We start from the raw sequence: 13,891 nt of genomic DNA, 5'->3' as shown, positions 1-13,891 counted from the left end.
ATCTAACACACACTCACTGAGGTTTTCAAGTAGATCTTTGCAGTCGTCAGTCGCCACATCATGAATAGTCCGATTACAGTTATCCCTCCTCTCGATGTCCTGTTCGCTGTGGCTGCACAGCACCTCCAGACACTCCTAGACACACAAACATAACGCAACATGAGAACAACAGAAAAGAGCCTGAATGTAAACTTTCTGTACAGTATGCTCTCTGTAAAAGTATGTAACCACATCCAGTATTGCTCATGTGTTATGAAAACATGTTTCAGTGATATTCCAGTCAGACTCTATCTAGTCTGAACCTCCTGCGTTGGTTTAAGCTGAGCAGGACATTTCTAGCTAGCAAGGTCAGCAATCACATCAGTCTGTGGAGACTGAAAGGACTGGACATTAGTGGAAGATATAGTGTAGGTAGGTAGAAAATCACTGCAGTGAACAAAAATACCCTGAATAATGGAAACTTTTTCACAGTGTAGAAGAACAGTAGATCAGTTGTGAAAGTTAGCGCAGGGCAAATGAGATTAAGCTATCGGACACATACCTCTAATGTATTCATAACTTGCCTTATGAAGTTTAGATTTTTATTTGGTAGCAAACTGCAGGCTATTTACACATCTAGCAGATACAGAGCTGCTTAAACTAGCATTTAAAGTTGAGTTTAGCCTGTTTGGAGAAGATTCAAGTTGATGAGTAAATTGTACAGTGACTGTGAATGCTATAAAAAAAGACGAGCAGAGTTAAAAAGCTAAAGTGTCAGCATGTCTAACCGTGGTTAGAGCGCTGTAAGCAGCTGAATCATTAGATTCTTTTTTTTTTTTTTTTTTTTTTCTCACCTTGAGGCCCAGGGCAGCAGCCATGTGTGCAGACGTCCAGCCGTCACCGTTGGCCTGGTTCAGCAGGGCAGCAGGCAGTGCCAGGGTGGTGGGGGAGTCAGGGATCACAGTGTGGTCCCCCTGAGTGGGGTGGCAGAGGAGGAGACGCAGCATGTCCACGTGTCCTGAGCGCACGGCGGCATGTAGGGCCGTGCAGCCATCCTGCAGGGAGGTAAAGGTGAGTCAGTGTGCACTCTGTTACAGTTTCATTTCAAATGATAAAATTCATTGGTGGGATTTTAACTGTGGCACTGGCTGTGGTTCAGTAGAGTAGAGTGTGTTGTCCACCAACTGGATGGTTAGCGGTTTGATCCACGAAGATAAGATTATAAAATTACTGAATAAGAAAATCAGCAGCTAAATAATAATTCAGATTAAATGGCTAGCTTATACAGCATATTCATATTTAGGAATTTTAGGTTTCTACCTTTTTAATTCCAGTATCAACAACAAAAAGTGAAAAGGGGTCTGACTGTACTCCACACTCAGACTGTACTCTTAACCCAGTTTAGAAGTCCTCCATGTTATATCATTACATTTGACCCAACATACTGGCCAACATTTTGTGATGGCTAAAAATACACGTGTGCTGAAGAGGTTGAATATGCTATAGAGACTCTTTGGCAGCTCTTTGGCTCAGCAGGGAGGCCAGGCTAAATGTAGAACAAAGCAGGTAACTAAATATAGGAGCTCATCACATGCTGCCACGGCAACTAACAGCCCCCTATGGTTACCATGGAGATGCAGGAAGCCCATACATCAATGGGCTCGCACCAATCAGACAGCCAAACCCCTGAGAATACTTAAATGCTTTATGTCAGACAGGATAAGTGTGAAACAATGAGGAGTGCTACTAACGGGTGACAAAATGTGAGAAACTACAGGGAAGACAGGAAACGAGAGTGACTGTGTTAGCCTCTCTAAAGGAATTACTGGAGTAGTTTAATATACACATGCATACGGCATTTTATCCTAAAATTATCAAAATATATAATTGAATCGTCTGTTTTAATTATTAAAAAAACAACAGCAGCACAAAAAAATAGAAAACATTCTAAATCCCATGCAGACATGCACAGTATGATGAACAGAGGACATGTTTTGTTTTTTGTTTTTTACCGAGGCAATAAAACTAAACAGCCAATGGCCAGTGCCATGAACCAAGACCTACCGCTGTAGTGAGCGAGCGATCGGCTCCTGCGCTCAGCAGGACCCGAGCACAGTTGAGTCGTCCTGCCTCACAGGCCAGGAAGAGGGAGGTCTGACCCCCCGCCGCCACCGAGTCCACAGCAGCTCCTGCACTCAGCAGCACCTCTACACAGCTGGAGGGAAGAGAACGATTTCAGCAACACATATGTACCAACATGAAAATGAAAGAAATGGCAACTGGAAAGTATGAACCCATATATGCACGAGGCGTACACAGTATAATTTTGTAGTTTTGGAACTGTAGCAGTAAAAGGTATTGTATCATTTGTAACATTTTAAATGTCTGTACAGTAGGGCTATAAACCAGAGCAATAACAGACACCCCAAACCTATACATCAAAATAAGACAAAGTTGGAAAAACAGAAAAAAAATATGCTGAACAATAAAACAGAAACAAACATACAGAAATCTTTGTGAGTGCAGTGTACATGTGCTCAAACGCAGCTTCCTACGCATTGCCATCTCTGTCACTGCCTCCACACAGTCCAGTTCCATCCTGAACACACAGCAGGCCTTCCTTACCAGCATACTCAGTTTGTTGTAACCACAATTCCTGATACCACCAGTCCAGCACATCACAGCAAAAGAAAGAAAGAAAAAAAAAAAAAAAGAACGCTGGCTGAGCTGTAGAGTACTAGACCTTTCCTGTAGAGGGCCTCAGTGTTCCCCGACCAGTCCAATCTGTTGAGTTTGTCTTATAGGAACATGCAGGAATCAGCCATCTCATTCCACATTTCCCTTCATGGTAACATGAGTGGGGACCTCTTGCTGCATCTGAAGTCCACCACCAGTTCCTTGGTCTACTTGATACTGAGCCAGTGGTGGTTGCTGTTGCACCTTTGTATGCAGCTTGTTTTTTGGCATCCTTGATGATATTCATTTCAAGTGTGTTTAGTGTAATACTTGTTTTTTTTAGGCTAGGGCTATATACAGTTACTATTACCCCTTATGCTGCACCACCTGTCTAGAGACAAGGGAAGAGTTCCTTCAACCCTCCGCCAGTAGTGAAGCAAAATGACTGAGGGTCAGATCATTAGGAAAATTTAGCCAGCAGGATCACTGAGTCATGACCACTGAGCATGCGTTTTGGACACCCCACTCTATAAATAACACAGTGATCAGATATTACAACACTGCACATTCCGCAGCTGGTCCTGGGCATCGAATTTTTTGGCAAGCACGGTCACTCCACTGTGGATCAGAGAGCCTGCCTGTAAGCTTGGGATTCATCTGGCAATCCGTCAAAATCAATACGAGCGATCAGAACTGACATTGTATGTAGCGTAGGAGCAGATATTTCCCTCATCCTTAATAATTAACAACGAGGAGTCTGTTAATGTTTGATGAGGAGACCCTTAGAAATGAAATCTGAAAGCTGCAAAGATTTATTGCAACTGTCCAGTTGAAGCGCTGAGCTGGGTTTATTCTATCTGTGGGAAATTAACCCATATGGCTTCAGAAGGGATGCAGAGCTGGTCTCAGCTAGAAAGTTGATACTATATTCCACAGAGCCACCAGTTGAAACCAGTGTGTTGACAGTACCAAACAGACACATTGGCGTTGCTTTTGGCAGTGAAACCCAATGAGGTTACCGAGACTGGCCTAGAGGTCAGATTTCACACATGGGAGCTTCCAGTTTATCTTGCAGGAAAATACGTTAAATGAGTCATCAACTGACAGCACACACACATGTAATTATTTAATGTCTACCTAGAAGTGTGAGGCAACAACAATATTGGGGCTCTTAGACAACAGTTAAAACATAATCTTAGTATCACAGAGTGAGCTCACCTGCTGTGGCCATGGGCGGCAGCAAAGTGTAAAGGCGTGAATCCATTTTCATCTGAAACATCAGCAGGACATCCTGAAGACAGCAGCAGCTTCACACAGTCTGATGGTGAAAATGACAGAGAAAAGATGATAATGTAGCAACCTGCTGCTGCAGTGAAACATGAGTGAATATTCATTCACACAGAAGGGCCCAGTCGGCCTGGATTCGAACCCAGAACCTTCTTGCTGTGAGGCATCAGTGCTAAGCATGAGTGAACATCTGAAAACAGTAAACGCTAACAGGGGGAATCAACAAAATACAGTAACCGCTTTAACGAGATGTAATGGATACTGTAGCTGTTGCGGTAAGTGTGGGCCCACTGGAAAAAAAAGTGTTACTTTTACAGTATAAGTGATGATTTTTTTATGAATCACTAAGACCTTAATAAATTATCCATTTTAAAGAAAAAGACCTGTCTTGTTAAGCTTATGTATTTTCTCATAGTTTTGATCACCAGTTCTTTAGAAAAGTAGCCTTCTATTGTCCAATATTCCAAAACAGACATTTTCATTTTTCCCATAACAGCAAAATTAAAATGTTACTCTGCAGTCCAAAAGTACAGTAGCCATTTATCTTCAACTTTATACATAAAACCCCATTAAAATGTCTGGGCTATTGAAAAAGAATGATGAAGGAATTATTTTGTGAGAAATTACACTGAACAAAGGCTAAGCCAGAAGCAGGGCAGGACTTCAGCCTACTCTAGTGCCTGTGTACAAAAATAGTTTCACATATTCCACGTAAATATACAGTCAAGACTAACACTGCACAGCATACTAGGTACTATACTGGAAAACCAGGAACAGTAGTAAGAGCCTGATATTCTCTTTGTTGATGAAAATAGAGTACTCTGTCATTAGGTGAGGGTTTGTGGTATTTCAACCATCTGCATGCGGCTTAAACACACGTGTCATTTGAAAATGTGTAATTTGTATATCAAAAGAGTGAAGGAGGAGAAGCAAGTGGGGCTCAAACAGTCAGGTCACACAAGATAGAAACCACTTGGGTGTGTATTTGTGAGAGTGCGTCCTCTTTGAGTTAGCCCACCTTTAAGCCTTCGGAACAGCTGTCCTTCAGCTGCATTAGTCATGTTTATGGATCAATGAACCCACTTCTAAACATCTCAGCAAGGAAGCACATCCCGTAGATCCTGTGCACGTACGTGTGTGTGTGTGTGTGTGTTGGACATGGTTCTGCATGCATTAATTATTCTGTGCATTGTACCACTGGTGTGGATGATTTTCCATGTGTGTGTCAGCTGAACGAGGATGTAATCTGTGCTGAGGTTACAGCAACATGGCAGGCTCACGTTCTCATCTAATGGAAGCTAACAAAATGGGATCAGCTGCAGCTCATGCAATTACAGGCTTTACAGCAGCACATGTTAAGTGTTTATCAGCACCTGGCTTTTGTCATTTCACTGCATCTTCATATGGCTGCTGCATAAGGTGCACCCTGGCAGTGCTGTGCTTTCAGTATACAGGGCAAATTACCTTCGCACAATGTGTTGTTATTGTTCACAAGGTGAAAAGAAGAAGGTGAAAGGAAGTTAAAAAGGTAATGCGAGTTTAAGAGGTCAAATACAGTACTATACAATACTCTAATTGGATTTCACCACATAAATAACAACATGGTTGCATTTCAGTTATTACAGGCAACAACCTGGTGACAATAGTGTAACATTTAAAGGTAGCTCTCTCACTCAAAACCTGGACATCACCAAACCAGAGCAAACCAAATCCCACTCTGAATAAATGCTTAAAAGTTCACCTCATGACCTTTTACTGATACGCTTTATAGATTTTTGGCTCCTCAATAACCCAACACATGTTGGTTAGTTGCATCTAATGCAGATAGGGCATCTCTTATTCAATGACATCTAAATTCCTTTGACTAATGTCAAGCAAAAGCACAAAATCATGTTTAATTTAGCTTTATCTCAGGCCATGTTTCAGCAGAGAGCAGTAGCTGTGGTAAACATCAGAGGTGGCAGGAAGGTTTTGTAGTTTGATTCTGCCTTACAACAAAAATGTCACAGATTTAATCTCTGGAACAACCAAGTTATGCTCATTTATTCCTGGATCACTCACTGTAAGGATATTCTTTTGTCAGTGTAAACCTTGTTTCTACTCTGCTTCTTCTGAAATGCTCTCCTTTATATGTTTGCAGTTCAACTTAAGTTCACGGGCTCATTCAAATGCATCTCAGAGATAGCAGCTGACAGGAGGCAAAAATACAGCAGGTGTATTTACAGCAGTTAATTCAACTTATGGGACGTACCCACTCTATTTCTGGTACTTATGAACCATGTCTGTGAATACCTCCATTGTACTAACTAAAGAAAATGTTGAATAGAATTAAATCATATCTGTGCACGTACAGATTTCAACTTGAACTTTGTTTGTGTATATATAGACTTTATTGTATATAAAAAAAACGATCTTGTGTGAATCCTCTGTTTGTATTTTAGTGTATCACCTTCTCTTTATCAGTCAATCAATAGGACCATCTGGCCATTTCCTGAACACCATTCTTTAAAGTCGACCATCCATTCAACCACTGACCAAGACCACAGACTGGGTGTGAACCTTACACTTCATTTAATTTCTGTTGGCCTAAAAGTAGGGAAAAAATATATACACAGAATGAAATCACTCCTATCAACTCGTGTAAAATCCACCCACGTTGTAAAAAACATAAATAAATTAATGTAAAGTAATTCAAACTCACCTGTGTGTCCGTTCTGAGCAGCAGCAAACAAGGCAGAGGTTTGATTATGGCTGAGGTGGTTGTCTTGGTCAAGATGATTGGGCTTGTTCTCCATGGCGGTGGTAGAGGTGATGTTGGCGGTAGAGGTGGTGTTGGTGGATGTGGTGGTAGTGTTGGTGGTCGGGTCTGGTTGGTTAAGCAGCATTGACAATAAAGTGACATTTCCCTGGGAAGCAGCTTGAAGGAGCAGGGGGCGCCCGCCGTCCAGGGCAGCAGGCCCACCGCCGCTTAGAGGGGAGACTACGGAGGGACACCAGCCTGCAAGGGGAAGGAGGAGCAGGAGCAGCACAGGTTAAACTAGGAGGAGGTGGAAGAGCAGGAGGGCGAGGAAGTGACTAGAAGTGCTGAGATCGGACAGCAAGGGTGTAAGAAGATGGAAGGAAGGAGAGTGCAGCTCAGTTTCACAGATTCAATAGTACAGACTCTACAAGAATGAGCAAAGCAGGTTGAAGTAGACAGGCCTTTCCAAGGCAGTGATAGAAGCATTAGCTGTAACAGACCTTTGAGTACAAGCTCATGTTTCATAATCAAAAAAAACAAAAAATGCGTGAAAATGACGGAGTAGGGTGGTGATTTAATAAACAGTAATCGTTTGTATAGTGTGCATTTCTGTTGTTGTAATTTCAGAACTAAATTATAATATGTATTATTATTAAATGTCTGAAGAAAATGTTGATATGCCCAAGAGGCTCACCATTTCATTATTTCTTTTCATTTCCTACTTTAAGGTACACTTTGTGTGTCGTATGTTTTAAATAAATAAAATAAATATTCTAAATACATCTGGGTTTAAACTTACCAACAAGGGGCTCAAACTGAATTTAAGTTTGACCATCTGCATGTTTTTGGCCTTATATGCAGAAATGTTTTCTCTGGAGACACACCTTAAATTTAGCAGGGGTTCCTCAGTTCAAAGAAATCCCTGACACATGCCTGTAATTCAATTAAGCTAGTGAAGCATGCTGCAGCCTAGACAAAAGAGCCTGTCATCGCATCAGATTGATACAGAAGCGAGATGACAGATAACAGTCATGTTTTGAGCCACCCACAGTATTCACGTAGTGGACAAGTACAAACACGTACACGATTTAGTAGGATATTGCTGAAATTATACAGAATTACATCAAATGATTTAACACAGTACATAAACAAACAAACAGGTGAGGTAAAGACCAGAAAACAATATCTAATGACTAAACTCAACAACTGTTCAACAACTAAAAGTTTGGGCCCATGGAGAGAGAGGCGTTTAACTGGATTTTACAGGGGCAGTTTCAGATTTGCATGGGTTAAAAGTGAGCTAGAGACAAATTCAGTGTTGAATTTGTCTCAGAGACGAGGAGAGAGAATTACAGTACAAGAGTAGAGGAAAAAGTGCAGCACCAAATCTCAAGAACAAGATTATGGCAGTCGTTGTGGTTGCAATTTCTGACTGAGTAGGTGGTGGTTGTGGATAAGTACAAGTATGTACGACAGCTAGGAACTGGCTGCTAACAAAAGAGTTTTTGTCCTAGCTTAAAACTGTGAAAAATAAGTCTGGGAAGTAGCAGAACTTCCTCCACACCACACAGTCAGACTTCTAAGTGGAAGATGCTGCAATTAAATGCAACAATTTCAGACAGGTCGGCAACACCTGAACACTGTCTTTTACTTTAAATCTGTAACAAAATTCATCATTATTTCTGTCTTACACGGATCTGTATATGAGCTTCAAAACAACTATAAAAATATGGTCAAAGCTGCTATATTTAATCTGTGGTCAAGTGGTGTGTTGCAATCTGTAAGTTTTGTATACCATGCCTTTAAGTATTTTCTTCTTCACCAAACACTCATTATGGACAGCCAGAGAAGCGTTATGATTTTAGAACAGTAAACATCTGCATGCAAAGAGCAGGAAATGCCAGTATATTTTGTTACATTTCAGATTTATATTCAAGGATAATTCCAGTTTATTAAAACTTGGCTCGTGTCTTTAAACCTTTACCCATGATTTCTTTCAGATATAATACCTGGGAATACAGTACATATTGCTAAAAACAGGTTGTATCGAAATAACAGCCTAAAACTACAGAAAACCCAAATTTTAATAAACTGGAATTATTTTTTGTACCACACAGTGCAAAAAACCATAGCACTAAACACACAATACATAAAGAATATAAATGCCAACATGTATATCAACATTACTATGGTACATACATAGTGCCATCAACTGGACAAGTTAATGGAAGCTGAAACAGGAAGGAGTGCAGGAAGTGGAAGAGTGCTCATGGCATGCTATTGGAGGATGGAAAAGGGGAGGGGAAGGAGAGAGCAGCCTCTGGCATCAGCTTCAGAGAGGATAGGGGTTACTGGTAGGAAGACCAACAAACCGATCTGAACGCATGAGAGCACCAGGGGGCTCTAGTCTGCCTCAGTTCACCCTGAAATAATTCTTCTGCTATTCTCTAGTGTCTCAGTAACAGTCAGGTACATGTTAGCGACATGTTGTGCCTGCAGTTGACAGCAATACTGACAGGGCTAACGTGACAACATGGGAGACGAAAGGTGCCCAGAGGGAGGGCATATTAAGGGCAGGGAAACAGAAAGATGAGTAGAGTGAGAATGCAGTGAAGAAAGTTGTATCTTTCAACATAATTTAGAGATTGAGTCACTGACATAAACTAAATTGAACCCTTTACTATTCTGTTTTGCATGTTTCCCTGTGACCAAATCACTATGCTATGCTACACTAGGCTAGCACTTTGGAAAGACAGGCAAGAAAAGTGGCAGTGGGGAGAACTTGAGGGACATGGAGCATGGAAGAGCCCCTTTACCTGATGCTGTTGCCAGGGGGCTGCCTGCTGAGACACTGGGACTACAGGAGGATGGAGCACTAATGGAGGAGGAGGTGGAGGGAGGGGTTATGGAGGAGGGGCTACTGACAGTGGTGGCAGGGCTGATGACTGGGGGGCACTCTGCACATGCTGCTGTTGGCTGCCGCTGAGGGCACCGGCCAGGCCCCAGGGAGCGGGAGCGGGGGCAGGCACCCACCTGAGAGGCCGTCAGGGCTGGGACCAGGTCCAGGGCAGGTTTGGGCGGCAGCTGGGGTGTGGCCGGTTTTAACCCAGCCCCAGTGGAGCGGCTGCTGTCCCCCACCACCTTGATTGGTGGATGAGGAGGAGAGGGGGTCTGGGAAAGCCCTGGCTTTTTGGGAGGTATAGGAGGAGGATTTCCACGATCAATCCTAGCCACCGTGGGAGACTTGAGGCCAATGGGATGGCTCAAGCGGCTGGGAAAAGGGCCACCCTCTGAGGCAGAGTGGGGAAGGCCTGGACGTAGGGGTCCTCCAGCTCCTGCTGGAGGGCTGGTGAAGCGTGAAAGGACCTGTGTGACAGTGTGACGAGCTTGCTGCTTGGCGGCAAAATTATCACGGTTGGTGGGGGAGAGGTCCCGGGCTGGAGGACTCTGGGACGCCGTGCCATTTTGGTCCTGTTCCTGGAACTTGTAGCGGGCCGCCTGGACACGGGGACTCACTCCGCTGGGTAAGCCGTGGGGGGCTTGGCCCTCTGAGCCATTCTCTGATTGTGTCAGTCCTCCTGAGCTGCTGTGGACAATACCCCGTCCAGTTGTCTTTGGCAGGCTCAGGCCCACATAGTTGGCAGGGGTTGGTTTGACAGGTATGGTGAGGGGGGTCTTCTTGGGACCCTCCACCTCAGTGGGGGGCAGGTCCGTTTGGCAAGATGCTGTTCGAGAGCTGATGGGTTCTGTGGCTACAGAAACAGACGTCAGAGCTTTAGGTTTGGGTGGTATGCTAGCGGCGGCAGCAGGTTCTGCTTCAGTAACAGCAGGCAGAGCAACACCAGCGCCTTCCTTTACATCAACCCGTTCAGTCCTGAGCTGCTCCACCTGCTGCCGCAGACTCTGGCTCTCAGCCTCCTCGCGACCCAGTCTGGCACGCAGCTGTTCACGCTCTGTGTCAAACTCTGACAGCTGCTTTTCCATCTTGGCTTCCATCTGTTGGCTTCGCTGGCGCTCAGTGCTCAGCTCCTCCTGCAGCCGGCCAGAGGTGCGACTCTCCTCATCCAGGCGAGCCTGGAGCTCGTCAAAGCGCTGGGACTCCTCTACCACCCGTGTGGCAAGCTGCTTACACTCGCGCACCAACATCATGACAATGTGTTTGTTCTTCTCACGCTCGTCTTTCAGCTGCGCCGTAAGCTTGCGGTGATCCTGCTCCAGACTCTGGAGCTGCAGCTTCTCCATCTCCAGCTAGTAAAAAATAAAAAATACACACAAAGTTAATAGTCACAAATATACTCAAAACTGAGTACCAAGACATCTCTGTTGGTCTTTCGACATCCGGTGGTTAATCTTGGTCAACAATGTTTTATTTATTTATTTTTTCATTTGATTAATTATGAATGAGTAATTTTCAGTAGTTTTATCACCATATTCTGTTATTTCATACACTAGACTAGACAACAAACTGCAAAATAAATAAACAGAATTCCTCTCCTTTCTAACACAGATGATCTGCAATCAATCATAACCCCATCCATACATCTTGTACCAGTTCCAGACATCACGTGTTTCAAACATCCAGTCCCTCCGAGAGATGGTCTTCACCTGTGTGAGTTGCAAAGCTCATCCCACCAGCCCCACCAGCCCCACATCTTTGATGTACTGCTAATCTTAGAAGGCATAACATGCACTCTGAATCATCCATCACCTGAATACCTCAGTAAACGAATACAATATTTCTATTTCGTCTGTAATTGGGTATTAGGCAGAAAATGCAATTGCTTGAATTCTGGGGTAATGGAACCATCTTAATTTGAATGCAGACCCACTCATTAGTTACAAAGCTAAAATGAGCCAGAACAATTTTCTCGAGGAGCCAAACTAATCGAATGCGCTACACAAAATAACTCATTAAACAGACAGGCAAGATAGATGGATAAGCACACATTTACACAAATAGACACTTTATTAATCCTCATGGTGGCTTTGGGAAAGAGTCTAATTTATGTGTTCAGACAGGCATGGCCTATCCGCATACAGTTGAATTTTGATGACTTGTCAAAGCCCTGGCCTCTATATCTGGTGCGTTGCTGCTATTGTTAGCTCTAAGCTGGCTTCACAGAGGGTAACAGGGCTTAACCACGGCTCTCCACCCAATTGCCTAGACCCTATTGCTCTAACAAGCCTCAAACAATAGAGTCGACACCGTGTCCCAAACAAGGTCCCCTCCCATCCTTGGCCCCCTCCTCCAATTCCCTGTTTCCAGAGAACATATCACCACCAGCTGATGCTGAGGAGAAGCAAGGGGTTTATAAGCAAGGGAGGGGGGTGCCAAGGGAACGCCAGTTGTTACTGAAAAGGAGGTGCCACAACTAGGTGCTAATTGGGTACGGATTATGTCCGTTGTAAATCAGCCTAATGCCTCAGAATAACAAATTTAGAAATGCAGTAAAGGTGGCGACACACTAGGCAGTGTAGATTGAGACCAGGCAGGATTAAGAATTTCATATAAAATATAGCTTTCACCGACTTAATCTGTAAAGCATGCTTCAACAGAATGTGAAGCAATATAGTGCCGTAGAATCTGAAATAGCAAACTTTCCAGCTTCAGATCCCCAGACCAACAATAACCAGAAGAACACCTCACAGCAGGTGTGTAATTTCTACACAGTCATGGTCTACTTTGAAGAATTGTGTATGCTACAAGTATGCAAAAACGTATCTAAAACAAAGGCAACTGGACTTGCGTGAGGTTTCTCGAGGACGTTTTAGACATCACATCTAAGTGGCTTCTTGAAGTGAACAAGCCACTTCCTCATGAACTGAAGAAGTCACTTGGATGAGAAACCTCAAACAAGTCCAATTGACAACTTGTCGAACATGCACTACATCTCCCAGAGTGTGTAAAATATCAGATCACACTCGTCATCCCTACACTAACGCTTACTCCATTCCCGCCTGAAATACTAAGCAGAATTAAGCAGGAAAATTTTTTTGTACAGTTAACTTGAAGGCAACCTCTGGTAACAAAGTTTCAGCAAAGTTCTATCCTTATACCTGAAATGCACCAAGGTAAGCACTGACATAGTAGTAGAATACAGCCTCCATTCACTCAGCTACTGAGAATAGTTGAGGACTGGAGAAGAAACAAGTGAAAGAGAAGAATTTCTGCACTGGTGGTCATGACCTTGCTTCAGATTTTGACTCACACCACCACCAGGCAGCCCGTTTCCATATAAAACGAATGAATACGATGTTTCGTAGTCACTGCTGAGAGTGTGGTTGCTCTAGCAGAGGCGTGGGGGTATGGGGCCTCTTTGCTCCAACTTCATGACTGATTCATGGAGGAGGAGATGAGGGGAGTGGGGGATGTCTTTATTATGCCCATAAACTGATTCAAAGTGTGTTACGTACAACTGCTTGCCTGCCTTCAGCTAGCTTAAGACCTCATGGATAATTCAACAGCTTACTCACAGGAGGACACCAAGAGTGGAAACGGATGGAGGGGATAAAGATAGCTCGGACATTCCGGGTAAAATTCACTCTACCCAGCAACCAGAAGATCCCTATGAGTAAGTCGGGCCCGTATCTTTTAGTGGTGTTGTTTTGTTTTGTTGTGTGACTGGTCATTCGAAAAATGCCTGTTATTATCCCCACTTGACAGGTTTACACCTTGGTGTTGGTGGTTTGGGTACAACTGTAGTGAGATTGTGATTTATTCTGTCCTGAAGAGAGTAAACTCTTGTTTTGTGGTGACTGCCTCTACATTTACACATGTCTTCAGGGTCAAATGATGCAAAACCACTTGAGGTCAAAGATGCATAGCTACATTTCTGACCAGTGCCTAGAGTGGTTTCTCAAAACCACACTCTGGACCAAGTTACACTGAAAATGACTAGTCTCAGTCAAGTTTCCCACCATCGCAGGAAGTGTATAAAACAGAAAATTAACAATGATTTCTCACTGTAAACTGTTAGTAACACTATCCATAAAAATCCGCTATTTGTTTGTTATGTTTCTGATACCTCTAACACAACCTCTTTGACAAACAGCTGGTGGACAAGGTTATGTCAGACCCAGAGGCTTGGTAAATACCATGCCTCCTTCTGCTGGAACGAATGCAAACTTGAAATATATAATATAGATTTAACATATTTGTATTTTTTAGCTTTATTGTCTTTTGTCGTTTATAAATGTCATTCTATTGTA

The 13,891-nt window shown here is 43.3% G+C and overlaps 1 protein-coding gene across 1 annotated transcript in view; it reads right to left on the bottom strand.

Annotated features, from left to right (window-relative positions):
• cttnbp2 (cortactin binding protein 2) overlaps positions 1 to 13,891 on the bottom strand; it is an 86,970-nt gene that overhangs the window by 16,665 nt on the left and 56,414 nt on the right. The window contains exons 4-9 of the mRNA XM_084555931.1: positions 9,499 to 10,930; positions 6,644 to 6,940; positions 3,874 to 3,973; positions 2,044 to 2,194; positions 834 to 1,034; positions 14 to 135 (exon numbers count right to left, since the gene is read on the bottom strand). Of these exons, the coding sequence (XP_084412057.1) occupies positions 14 to 135; positions 834 to 1,034; positions 2,044 to 2,194; positions 3,874 to 3,973; positions 6,644 to 6,940; positions 9,499 to 10,930 (2,303 nt within the window). The remainder of the gene's footprint in view (positions 1 to 13; positions 136 to 833; positions 1,035 to 2,043; positions 2,195 to 3,873; positions 3,974 to 6,643; positions 6,941 to 9,498; positions 10,931 to 13,891) is intronic.

Source organism: Chelon labrosus, assembly GCF_963514085.1.
Source record: "Chelon labrosus genome assembly, chromosome: 11".
In the NCBI taxonomy this organism is placed as follows: domain Eukaryota; kingdom Metazoa; phylum Chordata; class Actinopteri; order Mugiliformes; family Mugilidae; genus Chelon; species Chelon labrosus.
Note: the sequence above shows the minus strand (reverse complement) of the source record. Positions and strands in the feature narration are given on the sequence as shown.